At 45.5% G+C, this 24,705-nt stretch overlaps 1 protein-coding gene across 1 annotated transcript in view; it reads left to right on the forward strand.

Moving 5' to 3' along the window:
• The first annotated feature begins 1,469 nt into the window (after positions 1–1,469).
• PELI2 (pellino E3 ubiquitin protein ligase family member 2) overlaps positions 1,470–24,705 on the forward strand; it is a 177,454-nt gene continuing 154,218 nt past the window's right edge. Inside the window, exon 1 of the mRNA XM_072838690.1 lies at positions 1,470–1,655. Coding sequence (XP_072694791.1) covers positions 1,579–1,655 — 77 coding nt within the window. The 5' untranslated portion in view covers positions 1,470–1,578. The remainder of the gene's footprint in view (positions 1,656–24,705) is intronic.

Raw genomic sequence — 24,705 nt, forward strand, 5'->3', positions numbered from 1 at the left:
CAGGATGGAAGGTTGCAGATGTAATTATTATTTTTTTTCTAGCCCTTTCCTTAGGGTCATGGCTAATCAACCAGTCACTGTTTATACATAGGGTAGCTTTTGCAGTATTTATTTCTCTAAATATGTAACAGTCTTGGGAGGCAGTGACTGCCATTAATACGTCGTTTCTAGCATGTTATGAGTCCTTAATAAATGGTAAAACAATAAAATCTTGCATGATGAAAAACCACGGTCAGTATATCTATTATATTCTGAACCATTTTATCTTTTTTTTTTTTTTAAATTATTCGTGGGAGACAGAAACACAGGCTCCATGCAGAAGCCAGAAGTGGGACTCGATCCCACAACTCTAAAATCACACCCCAGACGGAAGGCAGGTGCCAAACCGCTGAGCCACCCAGGGACCCCTTGCTCTAAGCCATTTTAAAGTAATAACTATTTAGCAAAGCATTATAAGCAGACACTGCATTGAGTCAATTACCATAATAAAGGAACATTTCTAGTCACTAAAAAAGTTCACCCAGGTAATTTCCTCTTAACTTCTTAGGGAGATGAGAGAAGGTATGGGAAGAGTGTATGGAGTGTGAATTAAAAACAACTTTTTTTAAATTATTATTATTTTAAATCCCGTGGAACCCTGCTGCTCACAAATCGGGTAGCAACATCCTATACACTGGCGGGGTGTTCCCAATGCCTTCAAAGCTCAAAACACCCTGTAAGGCGGCGGCAACGAGCCAACTGTCCAGAGTCCTAGAGGTCTTCAAGCTTCGGAGGACCGGGTTTTGGAAGAGGAGGCGCCCGGGGCTGGGCTCCTCGGCGCGGTGACGCGGGCAAGGCAGACGGGCTGCGACCCCGGGAGGAAGTTCTCTCCGGGCCTCTGACCACCCGCACTACCGGGCTAGGCTCGGGGACCCGGACTCCTGAGTTTCCGGGATCCCCCGCGGCCTTGGGCTGCAAGGGCTGGGGACCCTGTGCTGCAAGTTTGGGGAAGGAAACGAGAGAGAGCGAGAGAGAGAGAGAAAATAGAGCTGCTCCTTTAAGAACTTCCCTTCCCTTTTACTCTATGTTTACATAACACGGGGCCGATCCCCCGCGGGGCCCGAGGGGGCGGGGCGGGGGGCCGCGGGGCTCCCACCTGCCCGCGCGCCTGCGGGGCGGCTCCGCGCTCCTGCCCCCGCCCCTCCCCCTCCCCCGCCCCGCCCCGCCCCCGCCCCTCCCGCGCTCGCGTGCCCCCTCCCCTCTCCCGCGGCGGGGCTCCGGCGGCGGCGGCGGCGGCGGCGCTCGGCGCGGGCAGGTCCCCCTGCTGCCCGGTCCCGTTTGTTGCCGAGTCCGGCTCGGAGCGGCAGCGGCAGCGGCAGCGGCGCGCGGAGCTCCCGGGAGCCCGGCGGGGGCCGCCGCACCGCCACGACGGAGCAGCCCCGGGACTGGCCGCCCCGCGCCCCCTTCGCCGCGGTGCCCTTCCCCGGCGCGCTCACCCCCTTCTCAGGATGGGATTGTAGCGGCGGCGCGGACTCGGCGGGGATCGCGGCGGAGGCGGCGGCGGCGGCGGCGGCGGAGGCGGCGGCCGACCGGGGCTCCATGTTTTCCCCCGGCCAGGAGGAGCCCTGCGCCCCCAATAAGGAGCCGGTGAAATACGGGGAGCTGGTGGTACTGGGGTGAGTGCCGACATCGCCCACCGCGGGAGCCCGCATCCCCGCGCGGGGCCGGAGCGGTGCTCGGCCGCTCTCCGAGGGACGCTGGGGGGCCGGGGGCCCGCGCGCGGGGATGCGGGGATGCGGGGACCGCCGGGATGCGCCCCCCCCGCGGAGCGCGGCGGCCGGGGGCAGGCGCTGTGGCAGGCAGTGTGGCGCCCCCGCGCCCCGGGGCGCTGCGCTCGGGGACCGGGTCCTCGTCCGGACCGGGCGGCGGCGGCGGGGAGAACCCTCGTTCCACTTCCCGCGCGCCCTGGGTCGGGGCGGGGGCCGGGGCCGGGGCCGGGGGAGACCCCTCAGTTGGCGAAGCTGAAAGGCCGGTGGGGCCGGGTCCCCGGGGGCCCCCTGCCCGGCGGACGGCGACCCCGGGTCCCGGAGCTCGGCGCGGTGGGCGTCCGCGGGCGGCGCTCTGCATCTCGTTACGGTGACCGCCGTGGGCAGCCGCAGCCCGGGGGCAGTGAACTGTCTGTGACCCGGGCGGGCAGGCGGGCCCCGGGCTCCGCGGCGGCGGTGTCCCGGAGGGGGCAGGGACGCGGCTGCGCGGGCCGGGGCCGCGGGGGCGCGGGGGGCGCGGGGGGCGCGCGGGGCCGCATCCCCACCGTCCCGGGCCGCGGCCTCGCCGAGGTCCTCCTGGCGGCGGGGAGCTCGCCCGCCTCGGCTCCCTCTCCGCCTGTGAAAACCACATTTTGAAGATAGTAATTATCTACAATCGTTAAACGGCAGCAATTAGAGACTTCATCTACTTCCTGAGTTTCCTTGTGACATTTCTATTGTTTACCCTTAATAAGCCGGGAAAGAGGCTTCGCAGGATTAAAACCGGATAAAGTGGGCAGTGAAAGGGGAGCAGCAGCATGGGGAGGAGGGAGATGCAGGAACACTCGGGAGAGGGAGCAACTTGGATTGAGTTTTTGGAGAAGAAAGCATTATTTTCCGCTTCGGGATGTGTCACTCCTGGGATCCCGCGCTTTTGTCCTCCGTTCAAAGACTTGTATTCAGACGGTCATGGGTGCTGATAGGTAGGCTTAGCCCACGTCCCAGGAGCCGAGGATATGGACAGACTCAGGGAACTCTGAAAACCGTGTTTTGATGACTGAATACCTTGAAGTAAGTGCAGACTGAAAAATAACTTGGAAGAGAGGAATTTTTAAGGGAAGCTTCCAGACACAGTACAGCTGGAAGTTGTCTAGTTCTCCTCACTTTGTTGCTACAGCATTAAGGGGAGTGTGATTGGAAATCTCATTACCTATTTTGAGGTTTGCAGATAAGCGGTTTTTCTCACCTGCGTGGTAATTGCACTGAAAAGACAGGGTTCCCTGGAAGGAGAGCTGGGTGACAGGGGAAAAGCAGGAGGTGAGCCTGTCTTATGTAACCTCAACCCAACCTAATTTTGTGGAGTTTGGTTTTGTTTGTGTGTCTGGCTTCAAAGTATGTTTAACATACTTTGTGAACCTGACACGAGAGATTAATTTATGCCAGAACCTTATTTCATTATTTCCTTTTGAGGAAATCATTGTTGAGATGTTTCAGAAAAGCAGTGTGCGAGTGGGCCTGGAGAGGTTTTGTGTTTATAGCTGGAAGTGCAGGGCGTTGCAAAGCCGTGGAAGGGATTTATTTATACCCAGGATTGTCCTGGTATCACAGGCTTACTCTGAAGTAGGCTGTGTAATTACATTGCTCATTGCATGTGCTTTGTCCTTGACTGGTGGCTTTCCAGGAGACACTTAAGTGTGACATAGTTGGCACTTTCATATTTGGGGGCCAGACACTGAGCAGTTATTTGTGCACGTAATATGTGCCAGCACTGCTGAGGCACTGAGGATCCAGCAGTGAGCAAGGAGCTTTCATTTTAGTGTGGAGTGGTAGGCATGAGCAGAGAGAAACATGTAAACAAATGAATAATACATGGCAATCTCAGGTGTTGCTAGGTTCTCAACAGAAGGTGGTTAACTTAGGGAATGTCTGCCCTAGATGGGTATTGCTTTCTTTAGCTGGCGTTCCAGGCAGGTCTCTCTGAGGAAGTGAAATGTGAGCTGACATCAGACCGCTGAGAAGATACTGGTCAGATTATTGAATACTTGAGAAGAATTGTGGTCTTTTTTCTTTTCCCTTTTTTTTTTTTTTTTGAGAGTAGATTTCAGACTTTCTAGAAATATTGGACACATTGAAGAATGCTGGGGAAAGAGTGAATAAATAGGTAGACTTAAAAGAGACCCTTACTAATTTGTTTCCTACCCTCAGGACTTGAGGAGGCAATGCCCTCCCTCTTAAAACAACAATAACAATCAAATAATTAATATCGACTTTGCATATCTGATCACCTGGGACATAATATTGATAGAGAATTTCTAGTAGGTTTTATTGATAAAATTAATCTTGACATCTAAGAATGGCCAATACTGATGCTGATACAAGCTTTTTCTTTTTTTTTTTTTTTAACTTGTGTAACTACCTTTCTGTTCTCTTCTAAATTTCTTCTTTTTTTCCCCTCTTCTATTTTTTTTCTCTTCTAAATTTCATAGTTAGAATTTTAGAAATCCTGGGGAGCAGACTGAGGAACTATATATATACATATAGTATATTTGCCTATATATGCATATATATGTATTGTGAAGAGCTATATATGTATTACGTCTATATCCGCATGCAGATATATGTCTTTTCATGCATTCTACAATGTTAAGGGAATTGCCAGGTAGTTAGGATGTTAGTAGGGTCATCACCTTCTCAGTGGATTAGTGGAATTTCATTATTTCTGGATTCCAGTCAGTGAATGTATCATGCCACAACCCTTTGTTGTACCCATTATGTAATTCAAGGTCGAGAAAATGACTGGTCTAACTGTCAGGTCTTTCTTGCTATTCATTTTAAAGCTGGCTGATGTGTTAAAGTTGGGAAGACGTGTCTGGATTTGAGAGGGAGTTCAGTATAGTGGGGAGAGCATAAAGGAACAATCAGGAGACCCAGACTAAATCTCTGCTTTCTTGCCAACTAGCTTTATGACTTTGTCTTAGTCTCTTACTTTGTCTCTGTTTCTTTGGAGGTAATGAAATATGATTGGGTTCAGTAATCTTTAAGGGCCCTTCCAAGTCTATACCCTGTGATACTACTGCTCCTTGGCTCAAATATGGAAAATGCAGTTTACATTCTGTTAATACTCTTAAGGTGATGGTGTTAGGATTCTAATGAGAATGGTCTTTAAATAGCAGAAAAGACCAATGCAGTTACTTTTTTTGAAATAAATATGTACAAAACAGGCTTTTTAAAAAAAAGTTGTAATGATATGCATATATTTGGCTCATTGGTGTCCAGTTATATGTGAAGGCATTCAAATTTGCTAAAACTTTCTGTTCTAAACTTAAGAAAGGCACAAATGTTTTACAACTAAGCTAAATAGGCTGGAAAAGCCAGCTTAAGAAAGAGATCATCTGGATGAGATTTTCAAAGTGAAGGGGCCTGAGAGGTCCTAGTTGTACCTTTAGCCCTTTTATTTAACTGATGAAGAAGAAACTGAGGCTCCTGGAAGGAAAGAGATTTGTTCAGGTTCACAGTTGAGCTGGATCACCGGGTCACTGTTCCCCACTTTAGAGCAGATTCCAGTGATGCTGTTAGCTCCTCAAAGCTTCAGATTTTTTGTAACTTGCATGGGGGGCGCTGAATCCCTTTCTGGATTCAATCTGAGCATGCAGCTCTCTTGCTGACTAATGGCCCATCATAGGTTTTTGGAAAAATATTGCTTACTTTTAGTTCCCCTCACCTCACAGTTGAGTGGATAATACATTATACAAAGCTTTATTTTTAATTTGATGCTTCACCAAATGTATTTTTATTGGCTCTCCCAAACAGGATCTTCAGATGGAATTCAGGAAATCCTTAAACTGGGTTGGGGAGGAAAATAAAGGTCTATTTTCCCTATAGTCAGAGTGAAATTTAGCAATTGCACTCAATTATGAGCATAGGCAACAAATAGAACTGCTGCTAGATTTGCTATTTACCACATTAATACAGAATTGCTTATATTATTGTGTCATAACTTAAAACTATCTTGATAACTAAGCATAATTATTTTTACTTGTAATTCTTTGTATTTTATATTATGCATTTAAACCTTTTTTTTTTTTTTTTTTTTTTTTTTGAGAAGGGTTCAGTAGGCTTTACCAGACTGCCAAAGGGATTCTTGGCACAAAGATGGGTTAAAAACCTCTACAAATGAATGCTTATCAGTATGACTGAAAATGAAGTATTTTAGTGGAAATTGATCAAGGTCTTCAAAAGACTAAAAGGTCAGGATTGGTGGTGGGGGAACCTACCTTTTTTCCTTTGGATGGTGCAGCATTCTATCAGATAGGACAAGACTGTTGCTTGAAGAGTTTATGGTCTTTTCTTTTTTAAACAAGCAGCTCCCGATTTCTATATGCTGTTTTTGTTTTAACCTTGGCACTTTGCCTTGACTACCCCTCCCTTTGGTAGTAATAAGAAACCTTAAAATATACCCTAATACTTTTCCTTTTCTCATCCTCCTCTCTAATTTGGGCCCAAAGACTTCAAACACTGGTATCCTTTATAGACTAAAAGGTCTTTGAACTTTTTTTTCTTATAAAAAACAAAATCTTTACTGTCACTCGGCATGTGGGGTGATCTGAAGAGCTCAGATCTGTTTGTGTGGATGAAGTATCTAATTCTGTAGGCTATTAATGGTCATGATGTTACTAGCTTTGGGTTGCTATATTTTCCTTTACTAACTTTAGCCTTGTTTGGAGTATGTGGCTGTCTATGTGGTTTCTTGTCTGACTTTCTCAGATTTATTTGTTTCTCTCTTTGACACATCAAGACTGACAGCTTCATTAGGACTTTTCATTTCTGGTTGTATTTCATCATGTGATCCATATTTGGGGATGCTTAATATAAACAAAGCTAAAACCAGGTTGGTTCGGGTCCTAGCAACTTTACCAAACATATTTTGTTCAAGAGATAAAGCACACACCCACAAAACACTAACCCCCCCTCCCCCCACATCCCAGTTGCTGTATTTGAGGGAGAGCAATCTTGTCACACTGGGGCAATGATTTTGTATCTGCTGTCAGGAATCAGCAGCATAGCGTCCAGAAAATAAGTTATGTGGGGCTGTTGGTTGGCTTTTGAATGGAGACAACAGCAGCTTGGTGGATCTCGTTGGTGTGAGAAAAATAACTGAAAAGGAAATTTGAATGTTGTTTGACTTAAGATTTCTCCTGGGATGTGCAGAGCCTATTTTATAAAAAGAAAAGTGAAGCTAAGAATGATTCAGTTATTAGTTCTCACTGAGCTTATTGTCATCTTTGGCTTCTGGAAAATAAAATGATAAGAGCAGAAGGTACTTCATATTTTTTAGCTTTGTCTAAATCAGCAATTCTCAACCACTCTCAAACTACCTCATACATAATGATCAATTTTGAGTTACATGTCCAGTAATTTATGACAAGTAATCAAATGTTGATCTTTCAAATGATTCTGAGATGCCCCTTTAATAATGTCCATTTTCACCCACTTGCATTCTGATGTTTTCTCAAGTAGGAGAGAAAGGGGTGGAGCTAGGTCAGGCAAGCCAGGAATGTATTCATTCAACAAATATTTATTGGGTGTCTACTCTTCCAGACACAGAGAAGTTAGGACAATCACGTTCCCTGCCCTCGTGAACTGCTATCTTATTCTTGTCACAGCTCCTCAGTGACAATCCAGTGTATAGTGGATTTATTTATTCTACAAATATTTGAGCATCTCCTGGCATAGGGTGTGGTGCTTGGCACCAAGGGATAGTGCTGAACAAGACTGGTACGGTCCCTGCCACTTTCGAGCCTGTAGTCCAGTTAGAGAGATAGAAAACAACCTATAGAATGTAGGGTCACCTAACACTGTGCCTGGATGAGAATAAGATGGCCGGGAGCAGGTAAAAGGGAAAGAGAGTTCTAGGCAGAGGACACCCAGTGTTCCATGACCCAGAGGTAAGTGAGTGTGCATGCTCCTTTGAGGAGCAGAGAAAAGCCCTGCGTGGCCAGGAAGAGTGATTGAATTAAATAAGTGAGCCATGAGGAGGGGCGCAGGTCATAATGAACTTATAAATCATTGGAAAGATTTTTGGATTTTATCCTAAGGGCGTGGGAGACCAGAGTAGGGTTTTTAGCTCTGAAAGGAGAGTGGGGAAGGTACTTCTATGAAGGGTGATGCAGCCTAGGTCAAAGGAAAAAGAGGTGGAGGGAAAGGCAGAGGCCAGAGCCCCCAGGAGACAGGCAAGGAGGGAACAGTGTGAGCCAGCAAGCAGCTGTTTTAGTTCCAGATTCTGGTTCCTGTCCCTCCTGAAACCTAGTTGCACCCCCTGTCCAGAGCTCTGTGTGTTTGGCCATTTGTGCAGTGCCTGCTCCGGCATTGTCACATACAGAAGCCGATGAGACAGACAACACTTCACCGGGGGGTTGGGGGAAGAGGGGGGCTTACCTTTTAGGGGAGGGGTGGGCTGTGTACCCGAGTCAGCAAACAGATAGCTGAAACGTGTCATTTCAGAGGGTGCTATGAGGAAAATAAAGCAGGACAAGGGGGAGAGAGTGAGTGAGGGGGTGGGGTAGGGGACTAGCAGGGTAAAGAGCCAGGGACCGGGCAGTGGGAGGCCCTGGTAGGCTGAATAATCAGGGGCGGCTTTTCCAAGAAAATAATCCGTGTCCTCCGAGAGAGCCCACCTTGTTCAATTTTTATTTACTTTTTTTTGTTTAAGCCACACTGAGTGGGTTCCGCTCTTACAGCCAGAGCATTATATTAGCGAAGGAGGCAGAGTACATAAACACATAACCGAAGGGAAAATAGAAGTGTAAACAAACACAGGACCTATATTTAACATCCCTAGAGACAAACGTGGTTCAGTCCACTGTGCTCCTGCCGTGTGCCCAGAGTGGTGGTCGCGTTCCTCTAGGCTTCGTTGAACTGCTCTGGTTTCCCCGTGACGCTGGCCGCTGCAGGGCGGGGACCCTGACTTGGCCCTACCTCGGGGTGTCAGGCGCACCTTTCCAGGTGCACAGGAGGCACGCACCGAGTACCTGGCAGGAGTGGGTTTGTGTGGCGCGCTCCAGTGCCCCTCTCGGCACAGAGGAGCCCCGGGGCTCAGTGAATGGTTTTGGATATGGAAGCATCGCACCAGTTCTGTAGCACAGCTGCGGTTTTGTCAACAATCCTCCCAACCTTAAGGGCCCCAGTGAAAGGCTCCCTGCTGTGACACTAAACACGGACTTTACCGACATCAGATATTCCAGTTTCAACTTTTGTTTGTTTTTCTTTTTGTCAGTCACCTAACAGTCATTTTGTCACCTGCAGAAAGTTCTGCCTTGAAGGGAAGCCGGCCATCTGTTCTGATTCCACCAGCTGCTCCGAGCTGCATTGCAGTGTGCCATGGTGGCGTTGAAAGGCTGTGGTCATTAGTGCCTGTTAATGATGGCTGGAAATGCTATGGAATACAAGCCTCTTGGATGAAAAACCTAATAAATATGCATCAGGGGTATTTTCAGCGTCAGGTTTAAGACTATTGCAAGTCATTCTCGATTGAGGTTTTATTTCCAGCCGTCCACAAAATGCATCTCACTCTCAAACATTTAACTCTGTTCATTCCCTGCTTTTGTGCTCATGCAGGCTCTCTTTTTAGGATAAGAATCATTATTCCAAGCTTTGTGCTTCCATTCTAATTGGTACTGGCTTAACAGAATCCAACCAAGCAGGCCGTTGTGTGTTTGGCTTCTAGGCTATTGGTGTGAAACTCCTGTTTACTATTATCAGGGGCCTCCTTTCCCGTCTACCCCTGGAATTCTTGTGCTTCGTGCTATGTGGTTATAGAACATTCTTTTGACAATCAGAATTTGGGATGTGTGAACAATTAGGGTCTCTGAGGTACTTGATTGATGAACTGATTACCTTAAGGAAAGGCCCTTTCTACACAGGGACCATAGACACAAAGGAGTGTGCTTCACACCAGATCCCAGAATTTGACACAGACCAGATCTGTGCCAGAGTACATTAGATTACACTGTAGTTTGGGTACTTTTGTTATTACATGCCTGTGGATAGAATTCAGAATGGAATTTGTACTTTTGCCTAGTAGCTATTTATCAGTTATATGGGAAAGTTATAGTACAGATAACTGTGCTATTTGTCAGCACTTTATACTTCTCAGTATATTTTTTCACATGCCTGAACTATTTCCACTTGATAAACATTTGTTGGTTTGACCTTGAAATTGTCCAGTGGGAGAATTGTCACCTTGTAGCCATGTTGTTGAGACAGACACAACCCTACTTTCCCAGTGGTCTTGTAGTCAGTTGGCAATCAGGTAAGAGAACTTGGGGTTTTGACTTCATCCTGTGTTCTTCCCCTGTAGTCTTCAAATATAGCCCATAGGCGTTCCCTGTGTGTCCGTGTGTGTTTGTGTGTGTGTGTACGTGCACTGGACCTCCCATCAGGAGGCATATCCCTGCCCCCTTGAATCTGGGCAGCTTTTGTGATTTGCTCTGACCTGCCCATGTGAGGGAAGTGACACTTAGTGACTTTTGGATGTTGCCTTAAGGGGTGTTTGTTGTGGCCCATGTTTTTGTCCTCTGTGTTAGTTGGCTAGAGCTGCCATAACAAAATACCACAGATTTGGCGTCTTCAACAATAGAAGTTTATTTTCTCATGGTTCTGAAAGCTGGACGTCCAAGATCAAGGTGTTGGCAGGTTGGGTTTCTCCTGAGTCCTCCCTGCTTGGCCTACAGACGCTGTCTCTCCGTGTCCTCAGCTGGCCTTTTTCTCGGTGTGCCCACCCCTGATGGCCCTTCCCTTTGGTTTTAAGGACACCAGGCACATTGGGTTACAGCCCACCCATATGACCTGATTTCACCTTCATTACCACTTTAAAGACCCTCTCTCCACATACAGTCACATTCTGAGGTGTCCTAGGGGTTAGGACTTCAATATATCAATTCAGTCTATAATATCTGCTTAGAAGACAGCCTTTAGATGAAGTCCTACTGCCCTGCTGGAGAGACTGGCCCTAGCAGGTGAAAGATTGCAAGAGAAGAGGCCTCCCAGCTGAGGCGGCTGACCTGGGATTGAAGTTGTTTTAGATCCTTCAGCCCATCAAGCTGCCCGGGCCGCTACATGGAGCAGAGGTGAGCCGATTCTCCCAAGTTTTGCATATGAAGGAACCGTGGGTGTCTGTTGTTTTAAGCCACTATGTGTTGAGGTGTGTCCTTACACAGCAGTGGACAATTCAGATACCACCATACTCCACGGCATGTGATTCTGCTGTCAGACCTGACAGACTGATAGGAAATAATTCACTGAGCCTTTGTTGAGTTTTTTTTGTTTCCTACAGGTTATTGATTATTTTAATAAGCACAATTTCAGCCTTTTAGATGAGTTATTCCAGACACTAAGCATTGTACGGTCTGAAAATCTTAGCTAACGCATTTGCGGAATAACTTTATCATGTGTAAGTCATCTCCGAGTCTCTCTGCATTCGTTAATCTCCATAATCAATATTATCTCCTGAAATTCATTGAGAGCACGGCAGGTGAAGAATGGCCCAGCTTAGCTGAGAAGCACGCTTCTGGTACGCTCGAACATAAGTCGCTTTAACCCAGGGAGCTAATGCATGACACAGATTTTTAGGCTTTTAAAGGCCACCTGACATGAAATAATAGAACCCATAGAGATTTGAGTAGGGGAGGTAATCTGTACCAGTATCCTGCAGGTACCAGCCGATGGATGGGCCAGAAGAATGTTTTAACACTGCAGTTGGGTGGTGAGATGACAGGATGAAGAGCTCATTTGTGTCAGATGTACCTGTCTGTGGCTGTCAGCAGTAAGAAGGAAGCATCGTTCCTGAAGTACTTTACAGGTCTCATTCGCACCACGGAGATGGATTATGTGCGGGGGGAGAGGCAAGCAGAGGCAGCCGAGCTGCCCGCCACCTGCACTGTTCTCACACCACCACACATGTAGCATCCCCCAGTTACCACCTCCAACCGAGCACCTTGCCGTGAAGAGAGAGAAAAAGAGATTCCTTAAAAAAAAAAAAAAGAAGACTTTATTTATTCATCAGAGACACAAAGACACAGGCAGAGGGAGAAGCAGACTCCCTGCAGGGAGCCTGATGCGGACTTGATCCCAGGACCCTGGGATCATGCCCTGAGCCAAAGGCAGACACTCAACCACTGAGCCACCCAAGTGCCCCAAGAAAAACAGAGTCCTGTAGTAAAGTGAATATAACTTCTTGAATTTCCCTAAATTCTCTTTAGGGAACTTTAACATTTGCCATTTTTAATCAGAGGACCTAAAACATATAAAATGCAGAGTTTTGCATTCAAAATGTATAAATTCAATGTAAAAGGATTTTTAAAAAAAGATTTTATTTATTCATGAGAGACGGACAAGAAGAGGCAGAGACACAGCCAGAGGGAGACGCAGGCTCCCTGAGGGGGGAGCTTGATGCAAGATTTGGTCCCAGGATCCTGGGATCATGACCTGAGCCAAAGGCAGATACTCAACCACTGAGCCACTCAGGCATCCTTGTACAAGGAATTTAAGTAAAGTTCTAAATGATCTGTTTTATAGAAACAATATAATCCAGTGGCTTTTAAAGCTTACCACTACACTAAGACTTTTGGGGTACCAAATTGAGAGATAGATGTGTTTTATCTCATGTATCCTCTGTGTGAGTATGTTTAATTAAAAATAGGAGCCACTGTACACGCTAGAGATTAAAGCACTGACAGACACACTAAGTATCAGCCACACAGGAGGGCTGAGTTGATGCTGCTGTTATTGCTGTTTTGATGCTGCTGCTGTTCTCACATGTAGGAACCCACATAAGCAATGCCCTCTAGGGGCATACAATCTGAGGTCAAGATGCATAACTTAGCAACAAACCACACTTGGTGTAGAGGGGGGCTGGATGGAGGCAACTGTTATTTCCAGTGCACTGGGTGCTGGATTCTGTTAGGGGTTTTGCTTGATCTGTCCCAGGAATTAGATTTTATTATTCGGAAAGGGAAGTGAGGCTCCAGTTCCAGTCATTCACCTCATCAGTGCTGGGTCCTAATTTGAACGTAGGTATGTATGTATTGCTTAGAAGCTTGTTTCTCTCTGCCAAGGTGAAGGTCAGAGACGTGTGTATTCCTGAAAGATGGGGAAGGATACCCTGGAGCAGGTGGCCTCAGAGTGGAGTTTTGAAGGGTGACCTGGTGTTTTATAGGGCAATAGTAGTAAAGACATGGGGTGTTTGGCTGGAGGCTAAGGTGCTTGAGGAAGGAGAACTGTCAGCGCATCAGCAGCTAAGGATGCAATGGGTAATAGCTGAGTGGTCCCTGCCTTCATGGAGCTCATAGCCTGGCACAAAGGACGGACTTTAACCAGATGAAGCCTGGCAGGTGCAGGCAGGAGATGCAGGGTTTCATGGGGCGGTAGCGCAGGGTAGAAACCTGGGATGTGTTAGGAGGGAAGGATTCCATTTAGGCTGAGATGAGGAGGGGAGTAGGAATTAGCTGAGAGTCACAGGGGGAGAGTGTTGTGTCTAAGATACATTTAGAAGCTGAGTGACATCTGGCGAGTTTGGAAATTGGGGGGTTGGATGGCCAGTGTGATGAGAGAGACGTGAGAGGAAGGTCCCCTTAGGGGCCCTGTGAAGATTTCAGGCCTCTGGGATTGGGAAGCCTTGGCATTTGGGGAGGTAGTGCTTGTGGAGCTGGCAGGCAGTTTCAGTCTTCTGAGCAGTTGTCTTAACTAATTCTCGGGACTGGTTGGATCTCCTACTGGATCTGCATTTTCTCTTGTAGATCATGTCCCCCCTCCTTGTCTCCAAGGGACAGTGGCTCCCACCAGGTCTAGCGATGAGGCATAGTGGTGATGGATAAAGTGATCATTCATTCACGTACTAGTGTGTTTGGGAAACTTACGCAGGACCCATGAATGTGTTGGGGCCGGACCCCACCGGTCGGAGCAGATCCAGATCCTTTAGACACTCAGCCTGCTGTCCTCTGGAGCCACTTTCCCTGAACCCAAGGTTGGCATGCCTCGCACATCGATCACCGGGTAGAGAGGACGCACAGCCCATGGCCCTCCTTTCCCTGCCCCGGGGGGGCTGCGTGTGCTAACCTTGCGGTGAATCCCTGAGGCTCGGCTGGCTCTGGCTGAGCCGTGCCGACAGCAGAAGTGTGGGCACAGGTGGGACCAGCATGGCCCAAAGAGCAGCGCCTCTCCTGTTGCCAGGAGAGGGGAGCAGAGCAGATTCCTGTCCTTGTAGTCCATGTGAGGTGTCTGCCGTCTGGCCTGTTTGCTTCCCGTTGCTCCTACATCAGCTTCTGCCTCACCTACAGGGCGCTCTGCTGCTTTTGAGTTGAAATGGAGATCCCCTATCAGAACTGGGTGTTGTTCTGTATGTTGGCAAATTGAACACCAATAAAAAATAAATTTATTATTAAAAAAAAAAGAACCACCATTTAAAATCATCATTAAAGAGGGAGCATTAGCGTCTGAGCTTTCGCTTTTTTTTCTGCATGGATGAGGAAATTCCAACTAGGCTGTTGCTTCTCAGCCACAGGTTCTGTTTCTTTGGCGCACAGAAGTGCGCAGAGGGCCTGTGCATCCGACGTGGTGGTGATGTCTCACTGCCAGGTCCTGTGCAAAGTGCTGCTCATGCATTTAAGTTCTGACCAAGGCAGATGGGTGCCATCACTAATCATTTCATAGATGAAGAACTTGAGCCATGCATGCCCGCCAAGATGCTTGTCTGGCATCACTGGACTATCGTGTGACTGAGCTCTGACTCAAACCCAGGCCTGACTCCAACACCCTTGTTTGTAAATCCTGTCTCTGTCGTGTGTGTGTGTGTGTGTGTGTGTGTGTGTGTGCACGTGTGCGCATGCAGTTTTGCATCTTTATTTTTTAGACAAACCCTTTCCATACGGCATATTCTCATTAAACACAGTGACTCAGAACCTCACTCATTTAATGAGGTCACTAGTGAGGTTAAATGTGTTTTTTTTTTTGAATGTTTACAACTTATATGAACCTTTTTTGGGGGAAATTGCTTACATATGTGCTTTGCCCACTCATGTATTATGTTCCTAGTTCGCTTAAAAAAAAAAAAGTATGCGATCTCTAGGGAATAAAACACGAATCCTCCTATCTGCCACCTTATTTACCTGAATATATTACAGTTATGTTCAAGAAAGACCTGCTTTATAATCTGCAATAATTCCAAGTTCATTTCTCTAGTCTTGAAACCACTTTGTCGAGTTATTCCTCCTTCCTTGAGAAAAGCTCTATAACCTCCTTGGTTGTGGCATGTGCTCCTGAAGGCTTTCTTTTTTTCTTTTGCTGTTGGTGATAACAGGCTAGCATTTACACTTTGTTTATAGCTTGGAAAGGGGGCTTCAAGCTCTTGCCCTCTCAAGTAAAGGTCTGTCTTTGCTTATTTTTTTTTTTAAGATTTTATTTATTTATTCATGAGACACACACACACACACACACACACACACACAGGCAGAGACATAGGCAGAAGGAGAAGCAGGCTCCCTCTGGGGAGCCTGATGCAGGACTTGATCCCAGGACCCCGGGATCACCACCTGAGCCAAAGGCAGACGCTCAACCACTGAAGCACCCGGGCATCCATCTGTCTTTGCTTAGACACTAAAGTCGCTGCACGTTGATGTTTCCTTCCCTGCTTGCCAGTCTTCCTGTTAGTATCGATTCAGGGAAAAGACTTGGTGGCTTCCCTGCTGTCTCCTCTCTATCAGTACCTCATATCATGCTTCTAGGGCGGCCCTGGGGTAGCTCATCTGAGAAGCATCGGGCAGCAGCAGTCCAGGAAAAGTGCCTTTTATTTGCTATTCTAGGTGTTAACTTGGACCAGATGCCAACTTTAAGGCTTTGATGAAACTGTTGGCTTAGACCCTTCTGGAAGCTGGTGTAGCTTTACACTGTATGTACTGTTTCAACCTTCCTGTGAGGGTGGTTAGCCTGTTTGGTCCCAGACGTGGTAAGGTGCATATGACCTAGAGTTTCTGAAAACAGTGTTCTTAACTAGCAGGCATCCTAGGATACCAGGTGGTAAAATACAAAAGGACAAATATAGCATCTTGATAAGCAATATTATGTATTATATGGGGGGAACCAGACACTTGGAAGTGTTGCAGGAAAGTAATTCAATCAGGAGGTCCTGATAATGTAATAAACCACACAAGGGTGAAACTCATGGTTTACACTCACTAGAACGCCCTTCAGTAGAATTTATCGGCTTATGGTGGTGGTCTGCCCATGTTCTGTGGTTTTAAATATTAAATAACACAACTCACTTTTTTCCCCAGGCAGAGAGAAGACACCACCAACTTTCATCACCTCAATCATTTGTGTGCCCTCCTTTCCACTGCGTCCCCCACCCAGAGCTCTTATGTGAGGTTATTAGTTGGAAGTCCTGTGCCCAATACTTAAGTGTACAGACTTCGTGTTGTATAAGAAATAAAACTGCTCCTCGATTGTGCCAAGTACAGTTGGTACTGTGGTGACAGGCCTTCAGGCTGTCCTCTGAGGGACCCCTGTGGAAGAGGAAGGAAGAGGAGAACCTGGCTCTACTCTGAATCCATGCTTCAGGGGCAGCTGTGCAGAGTTGCTCCTTCTTTGGGAGGTAGCAAGGGGCTGAGCAGGGGGCTTTCCCTTAGCTTTCTCCTTGCTGCTGCACCGTTCACTGACTGCAGGAGATAGTGAGAACTTGGGGTCCCTTGCATGGTGTGGGAGGCTTGCCATACTCCATTTCAGCAGGACTCTGAGGATGGGATGTTGTCTCCATCAGAGAAATGGGGAAGCAGAGATGATGGGAGATCCTGCCCTGAGCCTGCACAGCCAGGAAAGGATTGGGAAGCTCAGGAATTAGAACCCAGATTTCAGATTCTCCTCCAAAAGCTCGTGTGTCTATACCACTTGTCCAAGCCTATAACCCACATTACCATGGTCAGTAAGAACCTTTAATAACCATGCAAAGGGTTACATTAAGGATGTAACTCTTCTTGCTTGCATTAGGGTTCTGAAGTTGTGGTTATAATGGAAATGCTGGCGAGTTCTCCCAGGACCCCATGGGAAGGGATAGACAATGGTGGAGGCGACAACTCTGCAGGGAGCCAGCCCCTCCTTGCTGCTTGCTGCTTAGCCTGCTTACCCTTCCCTTTCTGCTCTTCCCTCACAGGGAAAGGGTCAGAGGATGCCTCCCTGTTTTTCCTGTTACCTCTGCCCAGATCAAGTTCAGACAATGGAGCTCCACTCCCCCCGGAGAAGGGCTCTGCGTGGCTCCTTAAGTTCATCTGAAGTGAATCTTTCTCTGATCTAAGTTTGTTTTTTTTTTAATCCACTTGAATACTCACCGTTTTAGTTAACATGAATCACATACTCTTTGATTTTGCCTGGGTAATTACTTCACCCCCATTTCTCCTAGGGTTAAGCCAGTTTTAAGTTTGTGTCATAGATTCTCATAATTTAGACATTAGCATCTAATCATTGATACCAGTCGTTATGCTTTCCTCCACTGATAAACTTGTAAATGCAGATTTTTTTTTTAAGGCAGACCATTATATTCAGGTAAAGTGGAATTAATCTTAAAAGCCTTGTGCTAAAATTATATATAAAGAGTATTAATGAAAAATTTGGAAGAAGGAAGAAAAATCATCCATATGCTAATATTATGTTTTGTGCAGTCACATCTAGTCATTGTTCACATACAAAAATATTTTACGTGCTTCATTTTATACATGGTGTATGTGCTGCTTTAGAAGAGTAGCTAACTCACTTTTGTTTTAAGGGAATTTGATGACTGCTGGGAAAACATTTAAAGTAAGCCACATCTATTTTTTCTTGACCAGGCCAGTTATTTGCGAATGGGTTATCTAACATAAATTCTGTAGGTTTGTTTTTTTGATGGGGAGGTTGTTGCAGAATGAGGAATTGCCATGTGATTTCTAAGGCCTCTGTTTTAAGGAAGTATATGGGAGGAGAAGAAGTGTTATTCACTGTTTGAGATCTTTAAAACGTCTCTGGAAGACTGGTATGCTAAGGGCAGGACTTCTGCAAATAAGTTTCTTAGGAGCTTAGAGAAAAGGACACTTTGAAGGACACTAAATCCTACACGTGTTGCCTGGTCAAGCCCAAGATTACTTATTTCCTTGCCCTTGAGGCCTACCTTCTGGCTTTTTCTCCTGAACTTTGTTCCCCCTCTTTTTCACTTGTGCTTTTGCTCTGGCATTCCTGGTCACCTGCTAGGATTTAGTTCAGGTGTTGCCTCCAGCATGCTCCCCTCTCTGACTTCTCCTCTTCTCTCTAGCAGGGAGCAGTTATTTCTAGTGCATTCTCTTTGCTTTCTTAAGGAGTCCCCCTCTCCCCTTCTGGGGCCATGGCCTTAGCTGCACTCTTTCCTAGCACTTTAGCACCTCGTGGAGCACCTGGCAACTTGGTGGATGGTGCAGGGTGTGGATGAATAAATGCTGGGCTGGAAATGTGAACATTCTAAGATGAATGGCCACTTCCCCCTTTGTTCCGGTGTGAGTTTTAAAGAATGGATTATTCACTTTATTTTTTTTTTAAAGATTTTATTTATTCAGAAAGAGAGAGACACACACACACACAGGCAGAGGGAGAAGCAAGATCCACACAGGGAGCCTGACGTGGGACCCAATCCCCAGTCTCCAGGATCACGCCCTGGGCTGAAGGCAGCGCTAAACCGCTGAGCCACCGGGGGCTGCCTGGATTATTCACTTCAAAATAGGCACTGGGACACCTGGGTGGCTCAGCAGTTGAGCATCTGCCTTCAGCTCAGGGCGTGATCCCAGGATTTGGGATCAAGTCCCACATCGGGCTCCCTGCATGGAGCCTGCTTCTCCCTCTGCCTATGTCTCTACCTCTCTCTCTGCATCTCTCATGAAAAAATAAATAAATCTTAAAAAAAATGGGAAGAAATATTCCCCAAAATCAAAAAATAAAATAAAATAAAATAGGCACTTCTTGGAGAGGATGTGGAGAAAGCACTGTTGGTGGGAATGTGAACTGGTGCAGCCACTCTGGAAAACTGTGTGGAGGGCCTCAAAGAGTTAAAAATAGATCTGCCCTACGACCCAGCAATTGCACAGATACAGATGCAGTGAAAGACTGAGACACCTGCACCCCAATGTTTATAGCAGCAATGTCCACAATAGCCAAACTGTGGAAGGAGCCTCGGTGTCCATCGACAGATGAATGGATAAAGAAGCTGTGGTCTATGTATACAATGGAATATTCCTCAGCCATTAGAAACGACGAATACCCACCATTTGCTTCGACATGGATGGAACTGGAGGGTATTATGCTGAGTGAAGTAAGTCAGTCGGAGAAGGACAAACATTATATGGTCTCATTCATTTGGGGAATATAAAAATAGTGAAAGGGAATAAAGGGAAGGAGAGAAAATGAGTGAAAATATCAGTGAGGGAGACAAAACATGAGAGACATCCTAACTCTGGGAAACGAACAAGGGGTGGTGGAAGGGGAGGTGGGTGGGGAGTTTGGGGTGACTGGGTGACAGGCACTGAGGGGGGCACTTGACGGGATGAGCATGGGGTGTTATGCTATATTTTGGCAAATCGAACTCCAATAAAAAAAACTAAAAAAAAATAAAATGGGGACTTAGCTTATTTGTATTTCTTTCATTGGTTCCCAAAAAATGTTCACCTGTTTGCCTCTCCCCAAGGTAAATTGCAGAGTTCCTAGTCATTTTGAAAATGGACCGTTTGGGCCCCAAGAGGAGATGGTGGCGAATTTAAAATTTTCCTTTTAAACTTTAAAAAAGATAAGGGGTTAAAGTGGGGGAGCATCGGGAGGTGGTCCAAAGCTGATAGTAATTTCAGCTTTAAGCCATCTTTGTATGTAGTATTAAAAACCTGATGAAAAGAAAAAAAATCTCCCTAGAAAAGTAAAAAAATCCAAGCATATTTTGACAGTGATAAACCTTTATTTTTACTCAAAAATTAGTTGCTCTGGTTTCTTATCTTTCCACTCTAAAGTCACAGATAAATATTCTTTCCATTATGTTTTCCTGATACTTATCCCAGCTGGTTTTTGTGTTTGTATGCTGGCTATTTGTGTGCTTTTTCACCTGTATCTTTAACTTTCCAGCTCCTTTCCTTTGACTTTTTTTTTTCTTTCTCAGAGCTTTATGCTTGTGTATGGGATGTCTGCTGTTTAGCCAATTTCAACGTGTTCTTTTCTCATGTTCTTACAAACATACTTGGCTGTTTGTTGACTTTTCCCCTCCATCACGCCACTCTGAGTACAGCTTGTTAAATATTTGAAGCAAGACAGCTGGGGTACTCTGGAAGCCAACTTGAGTTTATTTTTTCATTCCTTTTATTTTTTAAAAAAATCAGCATCATGAGGAACCAGAGATCATGCCATTAAACGGCTTCTTTTTACTAGAAAGGGTTGTGTATGGCAGAGGTTGTGTATGGCAGAGCTGTCTTCTCCGGCTGCCTCTCCTCCTGCCTCCCTGCTCCCAACTTGTACAGTTTACCACCCTGCCCGATTCAGTCTATAGGAGCCTCACATGAGTATTCTTTTTCCATTCCCACTCAAGTTCTTATAAGGACCGTAGTAGATAATGAAATGTCTAAAATTCAGGTTATTCAGGGGATTGATAGCAAATAAAAAGGGAGATGTGATATTAAAAAAATTACATATGTATTGGAGAGAAGTTTAGTGGCATAAATTATTTTGAATTAAGGTCCTTATTCTTTGTGGGGTATCTGCAGCCCTAAAGCTGTATTCTAAGTATAAAATATACCTGGATTTGATTCTGTAAACATGTGTGCCCTCATGACTTGCCAACAAGTAGAAGGGAAATGGTCTGTTTCTTTCTTCGTGTGCACAAATCCTTGGGAGCAAGCTGCAGTCCATATGATTTGTGAGTTGTGGTTTTGTAAAGTGGCTTAATGAATTTGTTCATTTAATTTTGATTGGATTACAATAAGAGACTGTATGGTATTTGGCTGATTATTTTTGCCTTGCAGATTTTCTTTCATTATGGGCACCTGCTCTCAATAAAAAATGATACCAAAATTGCAGGTATTTTGTCAATATGAGAAATGTTCAGGGATGGTCGCCCAGAGATCTTGGTGGAATGTTGGTGGTTGATGAGTCCATTTGTTACTGAAGATCTGTCTAAAGTGAGATTTCTCCAAAAGCTGACATTTTGGGCCTTGTGTAATAAATGTATTAGCTACACATGGTTACTATTATTAAATTGAAAACAGTCTTTCTGATAAAAAATATTTCAAAAGCTGGAACTTGTGTCTATTCTGGACCAGAAGTAAAGGGATAAAAAAAAAAAAAGGGGTTAAAAAAAAAGACTAACAAAATGCTGCATTTTCTGCTCACTAGGAACATTTAGTCAAGTGTTTGATGTTAGCTTTATGCTATAAAGATCTCAGTTAAGCATAATGCTTCAGAAGTGGCATACTTAAAGACCATGGGGGCTTAGGTTAACTTGTAAGTTAAGTAGAAATCTCTGCAGAGGACTAAAAAAAAACAATCACCATTCTGCTTTTCCAAATACAATATATGGGGTCTGCTTGACTCTTTATTTGATGGGTTAGGCTTGCCTTGTTGATCCTTTTGAATTAGTAATCATTGAATAACAGTGTTCATTTATAAGGAAAAAAAATGGGACCCAGGGAAATCCTCTGAAAATCTTTTGCAAATATTTTAGCCCATAAATAAAAAATTGTGTTATAGGTAACTTGGCTCTCTAAGGGCAGGTTGCAGGGAAGGCATTTGTGTTGGCCGAGGGCTTCACTGGTACACTTAGGTTCTGCCCATTTGGGGTTTTCAGTATCTCCCAGTGGGGATTGGGGGGTGGGGATGGTAGACTGTTGAGGTCCATAGCTTCTTTGGTCCTGCCCAGAGGCTCTGGATTTAGATAGTGTAGCCACAAAATAGACATGTCTGCCAGTGAAGCATATAATTTAGAAACTAACCCTGCTAACTGCCAAATTATATTTTTAATCTTTTAAACTGGTGGTTCCTCTTGAAGCATTGGGCTCTCAAGAAAGACGTAAAATCAAGGTTTTAGCTGGGGAGAATTGGGATCAGTGCACAGCTAGAGGTGCCCTATGTGATCTCTCCTCTCTCAGGGCTGCTCAGTGAGTGGGATGCCTTTTGTTCAAATAAGAATAAAAATAATTGACTACTTCAGCCCACTGACCTTGCTAATTGTGACATCCTCTAATGTAATTTACTGAGTGCCAAGTGTTTTTAATTGGTCTATAAAGCATGGAGTTCATACGGGACACCTGCCAATGGTGTCTGGCGTTGAATGCATGTCTTTCTTGTTCTTGTCTTTTCCTTCTCCTTCCCTCCCCCTTCTCCCTCTTCTTGTTTTATGTGTGCGTTCTGAGATCATTCCTTTACTGGGAGACGTTGGCAGTTTGCCTTGGGCTGCTTCCCCTATGAGTGTCATGGGAAGAGCCCACCACTGTAGAGTTAGTCTTTTTTTCCAGCTCCCCCTTGGAAAGCTGCTTCACTCTTCTTGCCTTTTGGAAAGAGGTGACCACTTGTTCTGGGCTGCTCTTACAACAGCTGGGAAGGTTTGGTTGGGTGTCAGCACAATAAAGTGAATTTCACCCACTAAGTAGAAACTTGTTTTCATTGACTTACTGTTCTAGAGGTGAGGGCATCCAGTGTACACTGAAGAGTCCAGAATGGGGTGAGTAACCTCTTGGAAGAAGAAGTTTATGGCTTTTCATTAACATAAGAATCCTGTAGTAACTTTTCTTTCCTTGGGAGAGACTTAGGTGTGCATAATAAGATGATTTTCTCAGTGTACAACGTAAGAAATCTCTTTTCCGTTGTTGGAGTGGGCATAAGATAAAGCTTTTGGAGCCACATGACCATTCTGTCATTGCTTGGTATCTGGATTCAAGTTGGGGAAAAGAATGAAAACCTAAGCTGCCTAGAGCTTAGTAGGCCATTGGTCTGTGGCTGGCACCACAGCCTTTTTTCCAGGTTCCCCCAAGGGTATCCCGACCCTGACTCCTTATCACCCCAGAATGCTGCTGTGAAAGTCTCAGGTTTGGTTCTAATGCTGAAGATGAGGCACACGTGTAGAAAAGGTGGTTTGTGCACACTTCCCCTTTGTAGGGTATTAAGTGATAGAGTTGATGAAAAGCTGCTACTTAGACTCTTGTGTGCTCTAACTTTATTATCGGTTGCTTTAAACAAGATTGTGATTGAATTTGAGCCTGATGGTTTGAATTTAAGATCTTAAACTGTTCTGAGTTTAAGTTGCTGATGTGCTTTATTTGGGCAGTTAAACAGATTCATCTTTGCAGAAGAGTTCAGAAAACTGTAAGAGTGATGCTTAGATCATTCTCCTACAAATGTGACTTGATTCCAAACATTTTGATCTTTTTTTATTTGAAGGTTTTATTCATCTATTTGAGAGAATGAGAGGGAGGGAGAGAGAACACGAGCGGGGATAGGGGGGTGCTGAGTGACAAGCAGACTCCTTGCCCCTGTCTAGTGGGGATCTCTATGCAGGGCTTGATCCCAGAACCTTAAGGTCATGACCTGAGCCGAAGTCAGATGTTTAACTGACTGAGCTACCCAGGCACCCCGCCCCCCCCGCCGCACAGTTCAGTCTTGAAGTGGGGGACCACAGGCTAATCTCTGCTGGGCTGCAGCTTACTGCCTACCATCCCTTCTTTTTACCTGTGCAATTTCAGAGAGGCTCCATGATGTGTGTTTTGGAGGGCAGCCTTGAATTGCAGCCTTCCCTGCATACGGTTGGCGGGGGATGCTGCTCTGCTCACTCAAGTGCTCCTGACCCTCAGAGAGGACTCCTGCCTGCCCCTCCACCCCAGCTCATCCCTCTGGTTCTCCATGACAGCTCCCAGGCAGCCTGTGTCTGCTGTGTGCTCACCAAAGCGTTACAATGCTCAGAAAATTGCTTTCCCCAAGAACTGGCTGTTTTGTTTGGAGTAGTCCTTTTTTTTTTTTTTTTTGAGGAGGTAAAGGTAATGTCAGGACTATTCTTTAGAAATTATACACCCAGTTAGTAAAAAGTGCTAAGTCCCAAAAAGTGTTTTTTTATATGGGTTTTGACACAAAGCATCTTATATTGGGAGTTTCAGTCCTATCATGGAAATAGCAAAAGCCATTTTTAAGGATTTGAATATTCCCTCTCCTTGAAGTCACCCACAACTTTCTGAGCAAAGTGCAGGTGGTTCTGTTTGTTGTCTTTCATAGATGGAAAAATATTCAAGAATTCTATAGCATCTGTACAGGAAAAGACAGATGACAGTTGCTTAATAGGAATACTATATAATTGAGTATTTACAAATTTGAATCTGTAAAGTTCTGAAACAAAAGTTTCAAGAAACTTTGTTTTTTTTTATATATATTTTTATTTTATTTATGATAGGCACACAGTGAGAGAGAAGAGGCAGAGACACAGGCAGAGGGAGAAGCAGGCTCCATGCACCAGAAGCCCGACGTGGGATTCGATTCCGGGTCTCCAGGATCGGGCCCTGGGCCAAAGGCAGGCACTAAACCGCTGCGCCACCCAGGGATCCCCAAGAAACTTTGTAAAGCAATCTATTTGGCATGCTTAAAAAGTCCTCTTTATTGGAGATGTGTGAATAATTGTGGAATATTAAAATTGTAAAGATTTGATCCCAAGTTAATAGCATTTAGTTTATTTCCGACTAATTGGTGGCATAGCTGAAAGAGCTAGTGAGCAAATTGTTTTCAAAATAATTGTCCATCTAGTGATGTCTTTATTGTTCATTCATGCAACTTGTTTGAAGTCTTAGTAGCATGATGATGGAAGTACTTAGTTCATGTTGAAACAATTATTTCTCCTGTGTTATTGGTGTGTTTGTTTTCTCAGGTGCCTTTTCCCAGCCTGGTTTTCACTTCTCTCCTGCTGACAAAGTCGAACATGTGGAGTGGTGGG

Source organism: Canis lupus, chromosome 9 (assembly GCF_048164855.1).
Source record: "Canis lupus baileyi chromosome 9, mCanLup2.hap1, whole genome shotgun sequence".
NCBI lineage: Eukaryota > Metazoa > Chordata > Mammalia > Carnivora > Canidae > Canis > Canis lupus.